Genomic DNA, 20,760 nt, shown 5'->3' on the forward strand with positions numbered 1-20,760 from the left:
GACGTGGGGGCGCTAATCCATCCTCAATTTAGAGTTAACAACACACTTGCTGCGCATTTGAGTAGAAATATACGTCTCCTCCCGTTGGAATTATCTAAATTGATGCATTAAAAAAAAATGTATCACTGTTGCAAATATTCATGAGATTTATACTGGGGCACAGCTCATTTATACTGGGGCACGTGCCCCAGTAAATGGGGTCTGGCGACGCCGATGTGTGAGGGATTGCTGAAGAGTCAACGAGTCGATGCAATCAACTGGTTTTCCTTTTAATAGAAAACTTCAAATCAATCTGACTGGATGATCTGGTGAACTGTAAAGTGTCTTGAGATGACGTGTTGTAAATTGCTGCTATAGAAATAAACTGAATTGAATTTTTACTTTGTTACTTGAAACTTCTGGTATTAGAGGGGGAAAATATAAAGGGTGGCCATGGCCACCTCTGGCCCCCCATCTACCTCCGCCCCTGAGTGGGGACCATTTTCCATAAATCTTAGCTCATGGACGTAGTCCTTGCGTAGAAAGGGAAGACTGTGTGTTTTATTTTGGAGGGTACAAACCGGAAGCTGCTGCGGTAACTTTGAAGCTTAACTTATTTCGCTTCACGCTGCAAAGCGAAACTTGCTGATCGAGATTCGCTCATAAAACAGCTCAGTTTGCTCGGAAAGCTTCGTCTTTTCTGCAGATTGTCACTGAGTTCAGAGCCCTCAGAGTCCACGATGTCTGGCCACGGTCACGGCCACGGCCACAGCTGCGGGGCGGAGGGGGAGCATGAGCCCGCAGAGAGGGGCCTGGAGTTCGGACTGTATCAGCGCATCGACCTGGAGAAGCTGCAGTGTCTGAACGAGAGCAGAGACGGAGATGGAAGGCTGGTGTTCAAGCCGTGGGACCAGCGGAACCTGCGAGACAAGGTGCAGGGAAATATGGGGGAAATAAATAAGAAGCCATATTTATCTGAACAAAGGGCTTTAAAGGTTTCTATAGACCTAAAACCACCAGAGATGCACCGATCCCCTGTTGGTTGGAATCTGCCAATTATTCTACAGGTGCTGGTCATAAAATTAGAATATCATGAAAAAGTAGATTGATTTCAGTAATTCCATTTAAAAGGTGAAACTTGTATATTATATTCATACATTACATACAAACTCATATATTTCAGATGTTTATTTTGTTTAATTTTGATGATTACAAATGACAACAAATGAAAATCTCAAATTCATCATATCAGAAAATTAGAATATTGTGAAAAGGTTCAAAATTGATGGCCCCTGGTGCCACACTCTAATCAGCTAATTAACTCAAACCACCTGCAAAAGCCTTTAAATGGTCTTTCAGTCTAGTTCTATAGGCTACACAATCATGGGGAAGACTGCTGACTTGACAGTTGTCCAAAAGACGACCATCGACACCTTGCACAAGGAGGGCAAGACACAAAAGGTCATCGCTAAAGAGGCTGGCTGTTCACAGAGCTCAGTGTCCAAGCACATTAATAGAGAGGCGAAGGGAAGGAAAAGATGTGGTCGAAAAAAGTGTACAAGCAAGAGAGATAACCGCACCCTGGAGAGGATTGTGAAACAAAACCCCTTCAAAAATGTGGGGGAGATTCACAAAGAGTGGACTGCAGCTGGAGTGAGTGCTTCAAGAACCACCACACACAGACGTATGAAAGACATGGGTTTCTGCTGTCGCATTCCTTGTGTCAAGCCACTCTTGAACCACAGACAGCGTCAGAAGCGTCTTGCCTGGGCTAAAGAGAAACAGGACTGGACTGCTGGTGAGTGGTCCAAAGTCATGTTCTCTGATGAAAGTAAATTTAGCATTTCCTTTGGAAATCAAGGTCCCAGAGTCTGGAGGAAAAGAAGAGAGGCACTTCATCCACGTTGCTTGAAGTCCAGTGTAAAGTTTCCACAGTCAGTGATGGTTTGGGGTGCCATGTCATCTGCTGGTGTTGGTCCATTGTGTTTTCTGAGGTCCAGGGTCAACGCAGCCACATACCAGGAAGTTTTAGAGCACTTCATGCTTCCTGCAGCTGACCAACTTTTTGGAGATGCAGATTTCATTTTCCAACAGGACTTGGCACCTGCACACAGTGCCAAAGCTACCAGTACCTGGTTGAAGGACCATGGTATCCCTGTTCTTAATTGGCCAGCAAACTCTCCTGACCTTAACCCCATAGAAAATCTATGGGGTATTGTGAAGAAGAAGATGCAATACACCAGACCCAACAATTCAGAAGAGCTAAAAGCCACTATTAGAGCAACCTGGGCTATCATAACACCTGAGCAGTGCCACAGACTGATCGACTCCATGCCACGCCGCATTGCTGCAGTAATACAGGCCAAAGGAGGCCCAACTAAATACTGAGTGCTGTACATGCTCATACTTTTCATGTTCATACTTTTCAGTTGGCCAACATTTCTATAAATCCTTTGTTTTTATTGGTCTTCAGTAATATTCTAATTTTCTGATATGATGAATTTGAGATTTTCATTTGTTGTCATTTGTAATCATCAAAATTAAACAAAATAAACATCTGAAATATATGAGTTTGTATGTAATGTATGAATATAATATACAAGTTTCACTTTTTAAATGGAATTACTGAAATCAATCTACTTTTTCATGATATTCTAATTTTATGACCAGCACCTGTATGCGACCAGGATTAGACTGGGGATGATTTTCAGCCCACTTATGGGGGGGTCCATAAGTGGGCCCACTCATGGACCCCCCCAGAAATGTGCCAAAATGCTGCATATTAAAAGTGAGTGATATGAAAACTGCCTTGCAGCAAGAAGTTAAACTCCTGGCCTTGGGTCTTTCTGCTTGGAGTCTGCATGTTCTCCCTGTGCATGCATAGGTTCTCTCCGGGTATTCCAACTTCCTCCCACAGTCCAAAAACTAAATTCTCCTTAGATGTGAGTGTTTGTGTGAATGATTGTTTGTCCTGTTTGTCTCTGTGTTGCCCTGTGATGGACTGGAGACCTGTCCAGGGTCTCTCACCTGTAGACAGCACCACTCGCGACCCCACTTGGGACTAAGCGTGTCAGAAAATGGATGATATGTAAATATAACCGAACATTCGCAGCATCCGTATTCCCCTGGACCCGGCGCCACTCACCACATCAGCAGGGTTGCCAGATGACACTGACTCACATTCTCCAGCCCAAAAAAATGTTGATAAACTGCCTGGATATACGAAATCTCTCCCAATTTGAACTAAAGTCTATTGATCTCTTAGGCCATTAATCTAAAGAGAAACATTTTTTTTACCGATAGACGGCCATCCTAAACTGCCAGATTGGGAAACACTCCAACCTGGCAACAATGCATGTAAGATGGGAAACTTTAGCCTTTAGATGCAAAACCCCATCATGCACTGCAACATGTTTTTGCTAAATATTCTAACATAAATTTGCCAAATATAAGAGGAACATTGTAGTTTGGTTTAAATAAAACATTTTAGTTTTATTATAATTTAGTTTGTTGCAAGGATTTTAAAGTTTGAAGAAATAAAAAAATGACACCATATGCCAACCGTCACAAGGAAGTGCATGACAGGGAAGGGCTATATATACTGCATGCATCATTTAGGTAACATTGGATTATTTCTTTAGCTCCTTGAGTTATTTACTGTCACAGGTAGGAGCTCCGGCCAGAGAGGAAGTGTTGGGGTCGGTGTGATTTAAGGAGGGCCGACCCTCGCACGCTGACATTAGGACGGGCCCACCGGGCACAGATTACCAGTCCGAGCAGAGAAATAATGAAAACTCCCTCCCTCCTAAAACTCCCTCCCTGCTAAAAAAAAACCTGACCAAATTCAGCTGTAAATATGTTTGATAAATATGATGATAATTGTTCTTTGATGTCCTCTGGCCTCAGTGCAGGAGGTGGGAAACAAACGGATCCTAACTAAATGATCATCTCTGTTGGATAATGTCCCCCCCCCCCATGCATGAAGCTGGTGCTGAACTGGACAACTCCTTCAGTGACAGACTGCTGCACCCTAAATGCACCAGGGAGCGTTATCACAGATCCTTCCTCCCAGCAGCTGGAAGACTCTAGAACTCCCACTGTTCCCATTAACCTCAACAATTTGTTCCATTCATGCTGATTTTTTACACAGTTTAGTCAGTTAAATAAAATGATGATGTCATTTTGCTCATCTCTGATGTTGCAGCTATTTTCAAATATCCGTTACTGTAAAAATGTCCATAGCTGCATATTTGTTATTTATTCTCCGGTTGCACAGTTTATATATTGTTAAAACACTTTACAGTACAGGATTTAATTTATTTATCTTTTATCTTCACTATTATGTTATTGTTATACATTTTTCTAAGGTCCACATTTGTGTGATAATTTTTTTCTATAATCTTTTTGCTGCTGTAAACACCAGAATTCCCCCATTGTGGGACAATGAAGTGATTATATATTCTATTCTATTCTATAAATGTCTTGAAAAGAATAAAGTTTCTTTTAGACTCCTTGGATCTCTTGAAATTGTAAAAAATTGCCATCTGAGCATCTTTTATTTATCGTTCTTTAGTACGTGGAGAGTGATGTGGATGAAGAGCTGCTGTTCAACATACCGTAAGTCCTACCATCATCATCATCATCATCATCATCATCATCTGATGGCTGAGTTTTTTCCTGTTTTCTGAGTCTATCAGCTAAATGTAGAGTTGACATTCAGACACTAAAGCAGGTGTCTCCAGCTGCTTTTATTCCAGTTTTTGCTCTAAATGTTTATTTAAATCTAAAGCAGCTTGAAGAATTCAGACCTTTAGTGAAAGACTTTTACACCCTGTTTGGAAAAAAGGAGCGCTACCGCAGGTCATTCATCCCTGCTGCAACCAGAATACAATGCAACATTACAACTCCAGTAACTTGTCTGATGTATAATGTGCAATTACTATTTGAATAACCTGTTTCTCTGTATTTGACACCCAGTGCAATGACTATATATATAAATATCCATCTATATAACGACCCATGTAAACACGCTGTATAATGATCCTGCTATTAAGAGAAAAAAAAGGGGTGCATGGTACATATACCATGCACCCCTTTCTCCCTTTGGTACTTTCTGCTTCTCCTTTGACTATTTGAGCTGATGTTACGAGTACATAAAATCAATCAATCAATCAAAATCAGGCTGAAGCCCTGCTGGCTTTAATTTCATTTTGCTGCTGAGGGCTTCTCTCTTCTCGTCTTTCAGCGTCCTTAGCGTAACGTTCTCTCATCTCTTTCAGTTTCACCGGCAGCGTGAAGCTCAAAGGCATCATCATCTCCGGAGAAAACGACGACTCTCATCCAGCAGAGATAAGGCTGTGAGTTTTGCTTCTGTTGTTTTCCTTTTCCCAGCCTCTAGGTGGCAGCAATTCAGCTCTCTGATTGTTTCTCTGCAGGTACAAAAACATCCCTCAGATGTCGTTTGATGACACCGGCAGGGAACCAGATCAAGCCTTCAGACTCAACAGAGACCCACTGGCTGAGCTGGAGTATCCGACCAAGTGAGAACAGATGTGGTTTCTGTAGGACGGTAACAGGCAGGATGCTGTAAAAAGCAAACATTATTAAACACTTCGGTGCTTTCAATGTCCATCTCCTTCATGCAGGATCCGGCAACAGTGAATGAGCCTGGAAGAAAATAAAGTCAGCACATTTATTTTCCTCTATATAACAAACATATCTATGGAAGAGGATTAGAGCCACTGGAGGAAAAAAAGTTAACTTTTTGGTCGGTTAAGTTGGTCGACTACAGTCTAACCCCCCTATGACCCCTTTAAAATCTTAAAACCAAGAATTTGTGAGCTTCTTTTAAATGCAATCTTTTTTATCATACTGAAATAACCTAAATCAATCTGAAAACGACTTATTGAGCAGTTTAATTTAGGAAAGCCTGATTTTTAGGTTGTGGTAAATTGAAAATTCTGACTTTTTCCTCAGAATTCTGACTTTAATCTCAGAATTCTGACTTTAATCTCAGAATTCTGACTTTTTTTCTCAGAATTCTAACTTTAATCTCAGAATTCTGACTTTAATCTCAGAATTCTGAACTTTTTCTCAGAATCCTGACTTTTTTTATTGTCAGAATTCAGTCAGAATTCTGAGATTAAAGTCAGAATTTTCCATTTACCACAACCTAAAAATCAGGCTTTCCTAAATTAAACTGCTCAATAAGTCGTTTTCATAATTCATTTAGGTTATTTTTGAATGATAAAAAAGATTGCATTTAAAAGAAGCTCATGAACTCTTCGTTTTGAGATTTTAGGGGTCATAGGGGGGTTAGACTGTAGTCGACCAAAATCCTGGAAAAAATTGAAATTCCCCCTGGACTTTTTTTAAGGATGAAAAGTAGGACATGTCAGGGGAAAAGAGGCCGTCTGGTCACCCTATCATATCAACAATTTGATGTTTCAGTGAGTGAGTGCTTGTTGCTATGATGCGTCTTTGCTCAGCAGCTTTGCTCGTTGTAAACCAACCAATCAGAGCACAGCTCATCTAAATATTCATGATCAAACCATAAAAGGAAGAAAACCTGTGGTTTTATTCTAGGGCTTTTAACCAGGCTGCATTAGGGCTCATAGAACAGCTAATATGCCATTTTCAGCCCAACCAATGTTACACACCCTATTAGAGACCTGAAGGACCAGATACCCTATAGAATCATTCTATGAATCCTTTAAGATATTTAAACTGTTACATTAGAAGGAATGTTTCTTAAATCTTTCTATCAAGCTTTAATGGAAATAAAATGAGCTTTAGATAAAAACCATTAGTGATTATGAAACGTTTTATTCACAGAACAATCTTAGGGTCTTAAAGGTACAGTGGAGGAGGTTCTTTTTCTGGGTGGATCATCAGAATAAGTGGTCCTCATAATTGTCAATCATTCTGGTGAAATGTTTATGTAGGGCCCTCCTACGTGCTCGTCACCATTTTCACTTAACGGTGTTGGTACAGTGGAAAAAATGCAAATCTCCTTTTGGAAAGTAAGCCTGTATGAGCGACGCAAACAACAACTTTTAAGCAGAGTGTAAACAAGGAGAAATTAATTCAGTTTATTTCTATAGCTCCAATTCACAACACAAGTCATCTTAAGGCACTTTCCAGTTCACCAGATCATCCAGTCAAATTGATTCAAACTTTTCTATCTAAGGAAAACCAGTTGATTGCATCCACTTATTGACTCTTCAGCAATCCCTCACACTAAGCATGCTTGTAGCGACAGTGGAGAGGAAAAACTCCCTTTGAACAGGAAGAAACCTCCAGCAGAACCAGGCTCAGTGTGAGCGGCCATCTGCTGAGGCCCACTGGGAAATGGGCTCTTGCACGCGTTTAATAGGCGTTCCCTCTGGGGAGTGGCTACAGGCCTTAGTCCTGGACTTGGCCAACCCGGGTTCGAATCCGGCCTGTGGTCCTTTGCCGCGTGTCTCTCCCCCTCTTTCCTGCCCCATTTCCTGTCAGCCCACTGTGGAAAACACATCCCAAATAAAAAAAGCGGAGAGGGTGGTCTTCTCAAAAATTCACGAAAATTCTCAATTATACCTTTAATGTTTCCAAGTGTAACAACAAAACCAGCTTTAAGTTTTATTCTTGATATTTTTAATCATAAGATTCCATAAAATGATTTTCCGACTAAATGAGCTCAAGACTCATGTGGAGATGTTGGAATTAAGAAACCTATCAGGATAAAAATCATAGGTAGGATTTATCTCAACATAAAAAGAGGATCAAAAAATCAACATCTTTATTATAAAGAAATTATTTTCTTTCAACTTTTCATCAAGATAAAGAAATGTTTAACCATGTTGGAAGATGTAAACATCTTGGTTGAACAGTTCTGGTGACTCTGGATATGTCAAGATGCTGAAACTTGTTTGGATTTATTTATGTCTCTAAACTGTATAATATCTTCTGTGACTAAACGAGATGAAGATGTGGTTGTTTTGATCCGCTTTGACCTCCTGGTTGTCATCATTTGCAGGATAGCCCGTTTTTCCAGCGTCCATCACCTCTCCATCCACATCTCTAAGAACTTCGGGGACGAGAACACTCGGGTGTACTACATCGGCCTCAGAGGGGAATATTCAGAGGTTTGAAAGCTGTTTTTGATTTTCCCCATCATCTGATCTGATCCGCTTTTCTTGGTCCCGTCACGCTGAAGTTCTGCTCTGTTCCCTGTCAGGCCCACAGACATGAAGTGACCATCTGTAACTACGAGGCAGCGGCGAACCCGGCGGATCACAAAGTGGACAGCATCATTCCACAAACCAACTTCATCTCCTGAGGGCTGGAGGAAGAGGAGGATTAGAGATTTTAGAGGCGTTCACTGAATGTCTAAAAGTCAGAGAGTTCGGCGCTGAATGAGGCAGCGAGGACGAGTTTGAGTGGGAGCGTGTGCTGAAATCTGGGAAAAAAGTGGCATATTTCAGTTGTTTCCGTGGCAACGTGGCGCAAAGGCTCAATAAAACTGGCAAAGATGCATGAATTTTTTTTTTTTCTGTCACTGATGAATTTTGCTATTGAAGTACAGAAAGGCAGGAAAGGGTTGCTTTGCTGTTACATAAACATCCCGGTTGCCATGCCAAAAGTCCAGAGTCATGATGGGCTCCATACTGTCACCTTTTCCTGTTTAACTCGTGAACAACTTTGCCCCAATCTCTATTTTTTTTCTCACATGAAGTTGATGCTAAAACAGAAATCTGAAACTATCCTCGATGCTTAAACTTTTTTTCCCATCATTTCTGCTGCTTAAAAAAAGAAATAAACATTTTCAAGTTAAACTGACTTTTCTGAGATTTTTTTAGCAGCATCTGCTGCCCTTTGCTGGACAGTAGTAGATATGAGGTGTGTGATGCTGCGTAAAAAACATAAATATCAATACAAATAAAATCTAAGCTTTATACGGAAGAGGATTAGGGCCACTGAAAAGAAAAGTTTACTTGTTTTTTTTTTATTTTATTTCAGTATAGTATGGGGAAAAAAGTCAGAATTCTGACTTTAATCTCAGAATTTTTTGGTATCTCTTTTCTCACATCTTTTTAACATTTCAACACGTGTTAATAAACGTGAGGACTTTCTTATTCTGGTCAGACATCTTCTTTAGATAAGGATTTATTTCAGATAATTCATATTCAGGTATGTTTGTTATGTAGAGGAAAATAAATGTGCTGACTTTATTTTTAAAATGTATAAAAACCTTCTGATAAGAACGTGATTTTAGTTTCCTTTATTTTATGGAACAACAACCGAATCCACTTATTTGTTTTAAATATTTTGTTACCAATTTATTTTCAAAGGTAGCAGAATGGAAATTTTGCAGGTGGAATTCAGATTAAAAAACAAAGCTGTTTTTAGAAATATCAAATTGAATTTATTTATAGGCTCATTTAAAACAGTTAAGCATAATTCTTTCGGTATTTCTTTTCTGACACTTTTTTGACATTTCAACATGTACTTATAAACATTAGGACTTACTTATTGTGGTCAGACATCATCTTTAGATGAGGTTTTATTTCAGATGTTTTTCTATTTTATATTCACTGCCGCACTTGAAAAATAAAAATGTCTTCACAGCTGTACTGAACAAAATTTATTTTTGTATACACTGTTTACAAAATGACGATAAAACCTAAGTCTAATATTCAGATATGTATGGAAGAGGATTAGGGCCACTGGAAAAAAAAATTTGATTTTTAAATTTTATTTCAGTTTAGTATGGGGAAAAAAGTCAGAGTTCTGACTTTAATCTCAGATTAAAGTCAGAATTCTGAGATTAAAGTCAGAATTCTGAGATTAAAGTCAGAATTCTGAGATTAAAGTCAGATCTTTTTTCCCATACTAAACTGAAATAAAATTTTAAAATCAGTTACCTTTTTTTTTCTCCCAGTGGCCATAATCCTCTTCCATAGATATGCTTGTTATATAGAGGAAAATAAATGTGCTGAATTTATTTTCCTTTATTTTATAGAACATCAACTGAATCCTCTTATTTGTGTTAATTATTTTTTTAACAATTTATTTTCAAAGGTAAAGAGAGGAGGAGAAAACCAAACTTTTTTTTTTTCTTTTTTTATTAAACTTTATTGAACAAATGTACAAAACAAACAGGTTTTGTATTAAGGGACAGCACATCAGAGGGGGAGATATAAATACTTGCACAAGAGTTACACAATAATTGAACTAGACAAGAAAAAAAAACATTAAAAGGAAAAATAATTTGAAACAGTCAATAAAGTCAATAAAATACAAATGACAAGTGTTAAAAAGGTTTCAGGGAAGTATTTTCTATAGTTATCAAGAAACATGTTCTTTTTATTTTTAATCAGTTTGAGGGATGCAATCAGAGAGTTCAACTCTAAGAGAAAGTGAGTAATGTTAGGAATCGAGTTTGCACATTTTTGTTTGTGAATGAAAATTTTTGCTTATATGATAATAAAATTAAGCATATGTTCAAAGTCACGATGTTCAGAGTTATTGTAATAGCAGATAACATCTTTGAGAGTTAGTGTGCATAAAATTTTAGTTGAATGGAAAAAAAAAGATTCAATGTCACTCCAAAATTTTTGGGATTCATCACAACTAAAAAATAAATGCAAAGTCGTTTCTGAAGTTCTTTTACAAAACGTACATGAGTCACTTATGTCCATAAGATTTTAAAATGTATTTCTTTGGCTTTGTTAGAAATACAGTATTTATGAGGTAAGAGCCAGGCTCTTCTCCAGCTTATGCTATCAATATGGGTACGCCAATAAAATTTACCTCTAGGTGTGATAAAGTTTTTTCTTTGAAAGCACTGGCGTATGTGTCTATTGTTACATCTTCTGTCTGTTAGGTTAATTCCTTCCAATATAAGAGTGGGTAGAGTTTTCGTAAATTTACAGTAACTCAAGTGACTTTTTACAAGTTGAATTATCTTTTTAGGGATAGCATTAATTATCTTGTTAAATTCTCTGAAGGAAACAGGAAAACTATAGAAGGACATGAAGCACTCATAAGAAAACATATTGCTAGTACTGTCAAAGAGATTGAGGATGTGATTGATGTCTCTTTTAAACCAATTTATGAAGAATAAGGACTTGTTTCTAATCAAAGAAAACCAAAAAAATCATGGTCGTGGTTTGTAGTGATGACGTCGATCATTTGACCCCGCCCTCCGTGTGAGTGCGCAGAGTACCGGAAGTTCCGCCTCATCGTGAACTGGGACAGCAAGCGGTGAGTGTGTGATTCTGTGCGCGCTAGCGGGCCGCGGATGTGTTTTTAAAGCTTTCCTATGGTCCGAACCGAGCCTTAGAGGGAGGTGTTATTGTTAAAGGGTTATTCCAGGAGATGCTGATGTAGGGGGGTCCTAATGGAGCCTGGCTGCGGTCCTGAGGGAGCTGGAAGGAGGCAGCGGCGGAGGACAATACACTCAGTGTGTGTGTGTTAGCCGCGGCTCTTCCTCCAGCTAACCCGGCGGAGCAGAGTGTGTGTGCCGCAGATAAAGCGGGATTAAAGCCCGCGGGGAGGGCTGGGTGTCACTCTGGAGCGGCTTCTGGGGGTCAGTCTGGGTTTTGTGTTTCAGCTCCGCCGTGTTTTTAAGCTGAGCTGCGGCCATTCATTGTCTGGCTGCTTCGTCGACAGCCGTTTCCTCATTCGATGCTAACTCATTCAAATCAGATGAAAATCACCTTTAACTCGCTGCTGGGACGGAGCCGGAGCCCCGGGCGGCAGCTGGGAGGCAGGGAGGGGGGAATGTAGGGTGTCTGTGCCGCATATCGATGATCCTGCTGCTGCTGCTGTCCTCCAGCTGATCTGGGATCTGCAGCAAACCTCTGCTGTGGGATCTGATGGATGTAATTGAAGTCATACAGGAAGGAGACTCGTGGTTTTTCTCTCCTCTGCTGCTTTTATTGCTTTAAATCAGACCAGTGACAATAATGAACACATTTAAATTCAGATTTTCTCTCTTATCTGTTGGAGGAAAAATGAGAAAAGTATAAAATAACAAACATGATTGACACTGTTCTGGGTCCCTGAGAAAGACCCTTAACCCCACATTGCTCCCCTGGAGCCGCACCATGGCAGCCCACTGGGTTATGGCTTATATGCAGAGTGAAAATTGTTCCACTTGTGACGGTGTAAAACAACACTGGTGTAGATTTTATCTAATTTCTTATAATGACCTTGATCAGGCTGTGAAGTTCTGCTTTCATATTCATTTTACTGCCAACTGTTTGGTGTTGATTGGTTGCCATGTTTGACATTTTCCTTCCTTAAAATGTTTGAGCAAACCCAGCTCACATTTTTTTCAAATAGAAGTAAAATACACTAAATAAAAAGGCTTTGCTTCAGGCTCAAGAGCTAAATCTCTACTTCCGATGAGGAAACAACTTTAGATCTTTATGATATCAGAAGAAACATGTTATGATATTGATGCTGAGGGTTACCATGACTATATTGTTTATAATAAACCCAGTTTTTCCACTCTTATGGTTCCCTTCTTCTCCCCTTCATTTTATCTGTCAAAGTCAGATCAAATCTGTTAAATGAGCCAAAGATATTTTGCTCAAAGTGGATATTTTTTATGTTATATTGTTAGCTTTAGATTCAGACTGCTCTGAATTAGCTGCAGCAGAGCAACAAGATCTTGTGAGGTTTTGTAGAGCGATAGCTTTAGAAATGCCAATATATTGTCTTAGTTAGCATATCGGAGTAGATTTTATCGTGAGTGACGTGTATTTTGATTCGTATCACATCGCCAAATTCTTGCCGTTCAAACTAATTTCCTCAGCCCTGCCCAAAGTCGGTCCTTGAGGGCCGCCGTCCTGCAGGTTTGAGAGGTTTCTCTGCTTTAGCACAGCTGATTCTGATAATTAGAGTTTAGCAAAAGCCTGTTAATTAGCTATCACTGAAAATGTGCTGAAGCAGGGAAACCTATAAAACCTGCAGGACAGCGGCCCTCAAGGACCGGTTTGGGGTATACCTGGTCTAAATGTTCTGCTCCCTTTCCTTATGTTCTTCTTTCGTTGCAGTTTTCCTTCTTCCCTTGGTTTCTCTCCTTGTTTCCTCCTACTTCCTTCCTTTTCAAATTTTTTTCATTTAATACTTTCTCTTTTCCTTGTTTCCTTTCCTGCCTCCCTCTCTCATTCTTTCCCTTCCTCCATCCGTCTTTCTGTGTTTTCATCCTTCTGTCTTTTTTGTCTTTCTTCCTCTCAGCTTTAGCTATTAGTTTATCTAATAATTAAAGGTAATGTGGAGGATTTTTTATAAGACCTGCCCTCTCCTCTTTAAAAAAATGCGCGTGCGAGAGCGTGCACGAGCCCATTTCTCCTCGTGCACACCCTGTTTAAAATATGATGTTCTCATAGCTCATACAAGCTTACTGTTTCCACATACAGCAGGGACTATATAGTGAACTTTATAGTGAACTCAGTCACTATAATGGATATATGGATTACGGACAAATGGATTGACGTATGAATGAATGAAGGACGGATGGATGATGGATCGATGGATGATCCGACTGTTTGGACAGATGATCACTGCTTTTTGCTCTGTTGGTCACGTAACCCCTCAAGGTGCGTGCGCCATCTTAGTTATTAGTGATCATCATCTTTGTTATAATTTGCTATAAGGGGAGTGGTGGTCTAATGGTTATAGCAGTGCGCTTGTGCTCTGAGAGGTTGCAAGTACCCGGTTCGACCCTTAACCCCACACTACTCTCTGGGCACCGCATGATGGCAGCCCACTGCTCCCCAAGAGGATTGGTTAAATGCAAAGATAAATTTCTCCAGTGTGAGATCAATAAAGTTCAATTATTATTATTACTATTAGTCGCCGCTGTCGGGTAACAACAGTCTACACTGCAAAAACAATCTAGAAATAAGTAAAATTTTCTTAAATTAAGTGTATTTACCCTTAATTTCAGTAGGTAAACAAGATGATCTGTCAATGGAATGAGTGTTTTTACTCTTAAAATAAGATAATTAGATAATATGCATTTGAAATAAGACAATGCAAATGTTTTTTTTTTTATTTTAAATGCAAATTGTCTTGTTCCATTGGCAAAATGTCTCACTTACCTCCTCAATTCAAGACAAAATGCACCTTTTTTAAGAAAAAATTACTTATTAAGATTCAATTTTTTGCAGCGTATGGCGACAGCGGGCCGCTGTGACAGCGAATCCTTTAATGCTATGCGAGGAGTTCTGCGCAAAGCATTCTGGGATATATCTGCCTCTTCTGCGCTGGAAAAAATGTAAATCTAGATAACTTCTTTTTTCTTAAAGTAAGTGCATTTATACTTGGATTGAGGAGGTAAAAGAGACATTTTGCCACTGGAACAAGGCAGTTTACATTTAAAATAAGAAAATACAATTGCTTTGTCTTATTTCAAGTGAATATTATCCAATTATCTTATTAGAGTTATTAGAGTAAACATGCTCATTCCATTGGCAAACTATCTCATTTACCTACTCAAATTAAGGAAAAAAGCACTTAATTTAAGACATTTTTTTACTTATTTCTAGATCGTTTTTCCAGTGTGAGGCCTTTTTTTTACTTCGTAGAAACTTTTTCTCTTCCGACAGTCGGTCATTTTCAAAGAACCGTGGGGAGAAAGGTGAACTTCAATGACTGTCTGAAACAGTAGCTCACCGCAGATAGACGCCTAATGGCATATTTGTAGAAAAAGATGGCTGACAGGACGAGCACGTAGGACGGCCTTACGTAAACACATCACCAGAATGATTGACAATTAGGAGGACCACTTATTGAGATGATCCACATGGAAATAAAAGATCGTCCTTTATACCTTTAAAGCCTGGGCTCTGTAGACCTATACGTCCACATATAGTTTTAAACAAATAGAAATGATGGAGGACTCCGGAAAAACCTGGGATTTTTGTATTAAGATGTTTAAGAACCAATTTGCAATTCCTTTTTTTATCAGCTTATGGTGCTGAAATGACAGATTGTTCTTTCTAAAGAAGGAGAAAAAAGACAAATCACTGAGCTGATTTGGTTACAGAGAACCTAAAGGGAACCTGAGACCTACAGAAAAGCTATTGATGAGATCTGCTTTAAAATATTTCCAGACACTGTGGATCTGATTAGGAGTAAAGGACAAGCAGATGACCCAGACTAATTCCGTTTAGATTACTAACTGTTCTCTCTCATCACACAATGGAGGAAAACATTGCCTGAGCCAACCTACTCTCTTTTGTCCTCATTGCAATTAAAAAAATACACTGATTTACAGCTTAAAGAGATAAAAGATTAATCATTTAATTGTTCTGACATGCAAATGAAATTTCAAAAAATGCAGATTTTAATGGATTTTTCTATCTTTACCTCTGATCCTCTAAAAAAGCATTGAATTTGTGCTGAAAGGAAACTGATGGTTGAAGCTTTTTTTCATAGATAAATGCATTTTTTTCTGTCCTTTAAGTTTTTGCTGAATTTTCAATTAAGTTAAGATGTTTAAAAAGCTGACTGATAAATTCATGTTTTTGCTGCAGAAGCTGAAAAATAATTTAATCAGGACTCCTTTAGCATAAGAGAATAAGATGAACCAATACAGGGTTTTTAAAGCTGAGGTTGATTATTTACACATTGATTCCAGGTTGATTTTAACTGATTTTTGAAGCCAAAATTCTTTTTCTTTCTCAATTTACAAAAAAGAAACTTTTATTTACAAATCAAACTAGATATTATCAGCGGATAGCAAGTTGAGAAAGCAGCAAAGTCTGCGCTTCGAGCGATATCTTGGCATGGTTGCTGAACGCACTAATGAGAGAGATGCAAATTATCGGCCGATCCAAGAAAAAAAACGCCAATATCTGTGCGAAATATCGGCCAGCCGACATATTGCTCTGTCCACTGATCTCTATTTATTCACTGGATTGCTGATTGCCCGTTGGTAGTACGGGATAGAAGTAAAACCACTGACCGCCATATTGGTACTCCCTAGTTAGACCGGTCCAAATGTAAACAATATGTGTGCAAAAGCATCGAACAACAATGATGTTCTCAATTTTCAGGGGGACCTAAGACTTTTAAAATAAAAATAATTTCATCACTTTGCTCTTTCATAGCATCAGTTGATTACTTTAACTTATAATAAAAAAAATAGGCACATCACATTCCATAGTCATTATGAAGTCAATGAAGTCTATAAATCATGTAAATATAACATATTATACAAATCCATTACAATATGGATATTATACATATCCATTACAATAAAATGAATGTGTTAATGGAGCAGAATAGTACATGAGCCAAAAGTGCTAAACTGATGATGTACATGTAAGATACATGTATTCATGACATTGTTATGGTAATTACATCTTACTTGTCTGTCTGTCTGTCTGTCTGTCTGTCTGTCTGTCTGTCTGTCTGTCTGTCTATCTATCTATCTATCTATCTCTCTATCTCTCTATCTCTCTATCTCTCTCTCTCTCTCTCTCTCTCTCTCTCTCTCTCTCTCTCTCTCTCTCTCTCTCTCTCTCTCTCTCTCTCTCTCTCTCTCTCTCTCTCTCTCTCTATATATATATATATATATATATATATATATATATATATATATATATATATATATATATATATATATATATATATATATATATATATATATATATATAGTTCACTAAATCCATGGTTCGGTTCACGGTTTCATGGTCACGGTTTTCGGTTCGATTCGGTATATGTTGATTGTTTCCCCAAAATCCCATAAAAATTTTACGAAATTAATGAAAAAATCCCAAAAAATTAATGAATTGTAATTATTTTTAATGATTCGCGGAAACCCTGGATCATTTCCACATGTTTTGCTGCTTTGAATTCAATCATCTGGTGCATGCTCTCTACCATCTCCAAGGGACCCAGAGCGGAGCGGACGGGAGCCACAGTGGAGGCTGTAGGCTTTGCTTTGAGCAGCCGGTCTGGAGCGCAGCGGGGCGGAGCGCTGACGGAGTATGTGGGATTTCGGGGTTAGCATGACATGTTGGTCATGTTGCTGTTAGCATAAACAAAACCTGTTGCACAATGCTTGCACACTGTTGCACTTTTATCCACACCTTTCTTCCCGCCATCATCGTATGTCACTCTAAATGCAAAGTGGTCCCATACAGCAGACCTATAAAGTGCTGCTGGCGCGTCTTCCAACTCCTGTTCTTTCCCACTCGCCATACCCACACAATTCTCCACAACAACTGATTTTTTTCTGCTACACCCGGCTACACTGCTTCGCTTCTTCTTCTTCTTGTTTACTACTGGTGGTTGGCTTTGGTTGCAGTACCGCCACCTTCTGCTCTGGAGTGTAAATGCTTCGCCTATGAGAGAAAGGAGCAGCGCATGAACCGAACGCAACACACGCGAACCGAACCGAGACAGTCGAACCGATATATATATACCATATAAAGGGGGTAATAACATGCAATATATTTCAGCTCATGACTTTTTTAGTTCAGAAATACAACAAACACTACAAAAACGACAGCATCGTCCTTTTGATAAAGAATTACTACATTTACATTTCACAGGCAATTACTTTCTATCTACTCTACTCTATTGTCTAACGTTAGACACCATGTCGACGTCTAACTCAGTCAGTATCGGTTTGAGTCAGTCCAAGATGGTCAGACTAATGTTACGCTACATACTATACTATGGGATACATCAGCGTATATATTGATTTTCTTGGTTAGTTCATCCGCTGACTGGAAAATTACCTGTGGAACGTCTTCCTATAGCTGGCAAACTGCTTGTTTTTGCAGCCGGCTGATGGTTTCACTTTTTCTGGACAATCAGCAATCCAGTGAATAAATAGAGATCAGTGGGTCTATCTCCCATTAAAATTAAGACATTAATGCTTCAGGAAATGCTCGTTCCATCAGGCCAAAGGGGAACACCAAAGGATTTTTATAAATAATATAGAAACAGATGTGGAATATTTTCTCCTTCCAGTGAAAGGCCAATAAAATAAAAAATTTCATATCGACCTGATCCTAGGTTGAAACTGCAATCTTTATTATAATCTTTATAAGCACTTTATTACAGGAGCTTAGAGAAGATTAGCGCAAACAGAAAGTCCTGCAGATCCGATGGGTTTGTGTCTGAATCCCAGCAGATGCTGCTGCGCATAGAGACTATTTTTAACCGGCAGCCTCCTCCAGAAGCTCAGAGAGCTAAGCCATTGTTTCTTGGAAAATCCCACGCAGTGATGATGGACGCCGCTTCTTCTGGACATGATGAATCTGCTGAACAGGAGCATATCACGCTGAACCTGCTCATTCCTTACTTCTACCTCATCTTTCTAATCCTCCTTCACTCTCTTCATCCCAGAACCCTGCCTTTAATTAAGAGCGGTGGAACTTCAGAGCTTCTGCCCTTTTCTGACTGAAGCTAAATGCATTTGAAAAAAACAGCGGAAGATGAGGAAGTGCTTAAGTTTCATCATGTTATTGTGTAATATGGGAATAAACCACAGTTTTTAATACTGGTCGGGCTTTACTAACATGACTGACACGCTAAAAGAAATGTCTTACATCGGCTGATACCGACGTCAATGATGAAACGTCAGACTTCCCTCATTTAAACACCTAGAGAGACATTATGGGCTTTACTTACCTTCAGCCCGAACTTCTCTCTCAATCTGCAGGTTTACTAGTGGTTACTAGAATTTCTAAAAGTAGAATGGGAGGCAGATCTTTTAGTTATCAGGCTCCTCTCCTGTGGAACCAACTACCAGTTTTAGTCCGTGAGGCAGACACCCTGTCTACTTTTAAGGCTAGGCTTAAAACTTTCCTTTTTGATAAAGCTTCTAGTTAGAGTGGCTCAGGTTATCCTGAGCTATCTCTATAGTTCTGCTGCTATAGGCTTAGACTGCTGGAGGACACAGGGACCCCTTTTTCATCATTCTGCTTCATTCTATCTCTATTCTCCCACTCTGCAGAATCTATTAGTTCAATCTCTAACGTTCTGCTCTCTCTGCTTTTTCTCATAGTAGCTTCATCTGGTCTGTTCCTGTTTGGCTGTGACTCCATCCTGGAGAGAAATATCAGCTGTGCTGCTGCCATCAAACCTTTGTTTATAGATGCTGGAGATCGGCCTGTTTTTCAGTGTAGTCCTGTTTCTCTGACCGAGATTAGCTGGATGTGCTCTCTTCATCCTGTGACATGGGAGCTGGCTCGGAGCTCGCCTGCCTGGCTGTGTGTTTCCTGGACTGGGCTGCCTCTTACAGTTGCCTTTTGTATCTATGCTTCTTTTTCTATGTCTGCTTCTGTCTCCTTGAACCCCAGTCGGCCTCAGCAGATGGCCGCTCACACTGAGCCTGGTTCTGCTGGAGGTTTCTCCCTGTTCAAAGGGAGTTTTTCCTCTCCACGGACTCGCTACAAGCATGCTTAGTGTGAGGGATTGCTGAAGAGTCAATGAGTCGATGAAATCAACTGGTTTTCCTTAGAAAACTTTTAATCAATTTGACTGGATGATCTGGTGAACTGGAAAGTGAATTGAGATGACATGTTGTGAATTGGAGCTTTAGAAATAAACTGAATTGAAATCAGAAGCCAGTTTTTCTTACACTGAAATGATAGAGGATCTTTTTGAAAGGTCCCTCCAAAAGAGAACTTCGACCATATCATGACGCTGCCACCTCCATGCATTGAGTCTGGGAACCAACCTCTGAGAACTTAGGTTAAGTTGGTGATAAATTTTCATCTGAAATCTAGGAAGGTTTGCGGAGGAAAGGAGGCCAGATGAGCACTTTGGAGGAGAGTGCAAATGATTGCAAATGATTTCATTGCTTTTGTTTGGGATAGATTAGACAGACAGATGATTGAGGGATTAAATGTGACAGGAAGGTTGAGTGTTTTCACCGTAGCTGAAAAGATGCCAGCAGGAGAACAACAGACAGATAATATAGATCTTTATTGGTTACCATCTTAGGTCTCGAGTTAAATATTAAACAAAACAACATTCCAGCTGCAAAGAACATATAAGAGAATGTTTTTTGTGACCCCAGTTTTTCCTGTTTTCTGCTCCATGCGTTACTCATTTATCCTGGTCCAGCCAGTCACATGTTTCCAGTCTGCACACTCAGGATATAATAAGTTTTCAGGTAAAACATTTTCCATCATGGCAGCCGTGGAATTTGGGACATTCTCGCGTCTCCTCATTGTCTGTTTACCGACCAGGCAGCCCGTCTTCCTTCCTTCCTTCCTGTCCAGCATCATCCCAAAGCTTTTACTGTAGTCTATCCTGATCTCTCAGGCTTCCTCGCATCGTTGCGATCGATTTAATGAGTGAAGCAGACGGCGGCGGCGGCGGTGGTGGGGGGGTTCATTTAGTTAATGTGTCCAAACCTGCCTGCTGTCAGCAGAAAGCTGCAGATGTGAAGCTGTTACTCACATCCTGGCTGCTTTGTGTGGTTCTAGTCTCTAGTTTGATATTTCTGGGTCTGAAGATGCTCTGGAATGAAATGTTGATTAATGGAGGCGATAAGAGGAGCTGGCTGAAATGATTCTTCGTTTACTGACCCTCAGAATCGGTTCCTGTATGTTTAAAGTTTTTTTTTTAGATGGGTTTGAATTGATGTGAATGTTTGGGCTGATATTAATATTTCTGTTATGTTTCATAACCCACATTTACTAATATTATGTCTGAAACATTTAAAACACAGAAACAAACATTTGTTGTTTGGATTGGCTGCTACCGATGCTACCGTTAATGCTAGTATATTAGAGCATCGCAGCTTCTGAAGAACAA

The 20,760-nt window shown here is 39.5% G+C and overlaps 2 protein-coding genes across 3 annotated transcripts in view; both read left to right on the forward strand.

The window, feature by feature from the left end:
* The first annotated feature begins 577 nt into the window (after positions 1–577).
* Positions 578–8,494, forward strand: pithd1 (PITH (C-terminal proteasome-interacting domain of thioredoxin-like) domain containing 1). The gene is made up of 6 exons (XM_038296046.1): positions 578–911; positions 4,553–4,596; positions 5,259–5,336; positions 5,415–5,519; positions 7,997–8,105; positions 8,198–8,494. The coding sequence occupies exons 1-6, from the start codon at positions 720–722 to the stop codon at positions 8,297–8,299; spliced, it is 630 nt and encodes a 209-aa protein (XP_038151974.1). The 5' UTR covers positions 578–719; the 3' UTR covers positions 8,300–8,494.
* A 2,669-nt stretch (positions 8,495–11,163) lies between these two features.
* lypla2 (lysophospholipase 2) overlaps positions 11,164–20,760 on the forward strand; it is a 29,548-nt gene continuing 19,951 nt past the window's right edge. Inside the window, exon 1 of one of the 2 annotated variants that reach the window (XM_038296052.1) lies at positions 11,164–11,226. The gene's annotated coding sequence lies outside the window, so the exon portion shown is untranslated. The remainder of the gene's footprint in view (positions 11,227–20,760) is intronic. The other variant, XM_038296051.1, reaches the window with a different exon arrangement.

This window comes from Cyprinodon tularosa, unplaced genomic scaffold (genome assembly GCF_016077235.1).
Source record: "Cyprinodon tularosa strain WSP-4 unplaced genomic scaffold, ASM1607723v1 ctg366, whole genome shotgun sequence".
NCBI classification, from domain to species: domain Eukaryota; kingdom Metazoa; phylum Chordata; class Actinopteri; order Cyprinodontiformes; family Cyprinodontidae; genus Cyprinodon; species Cyprinodon tularosa.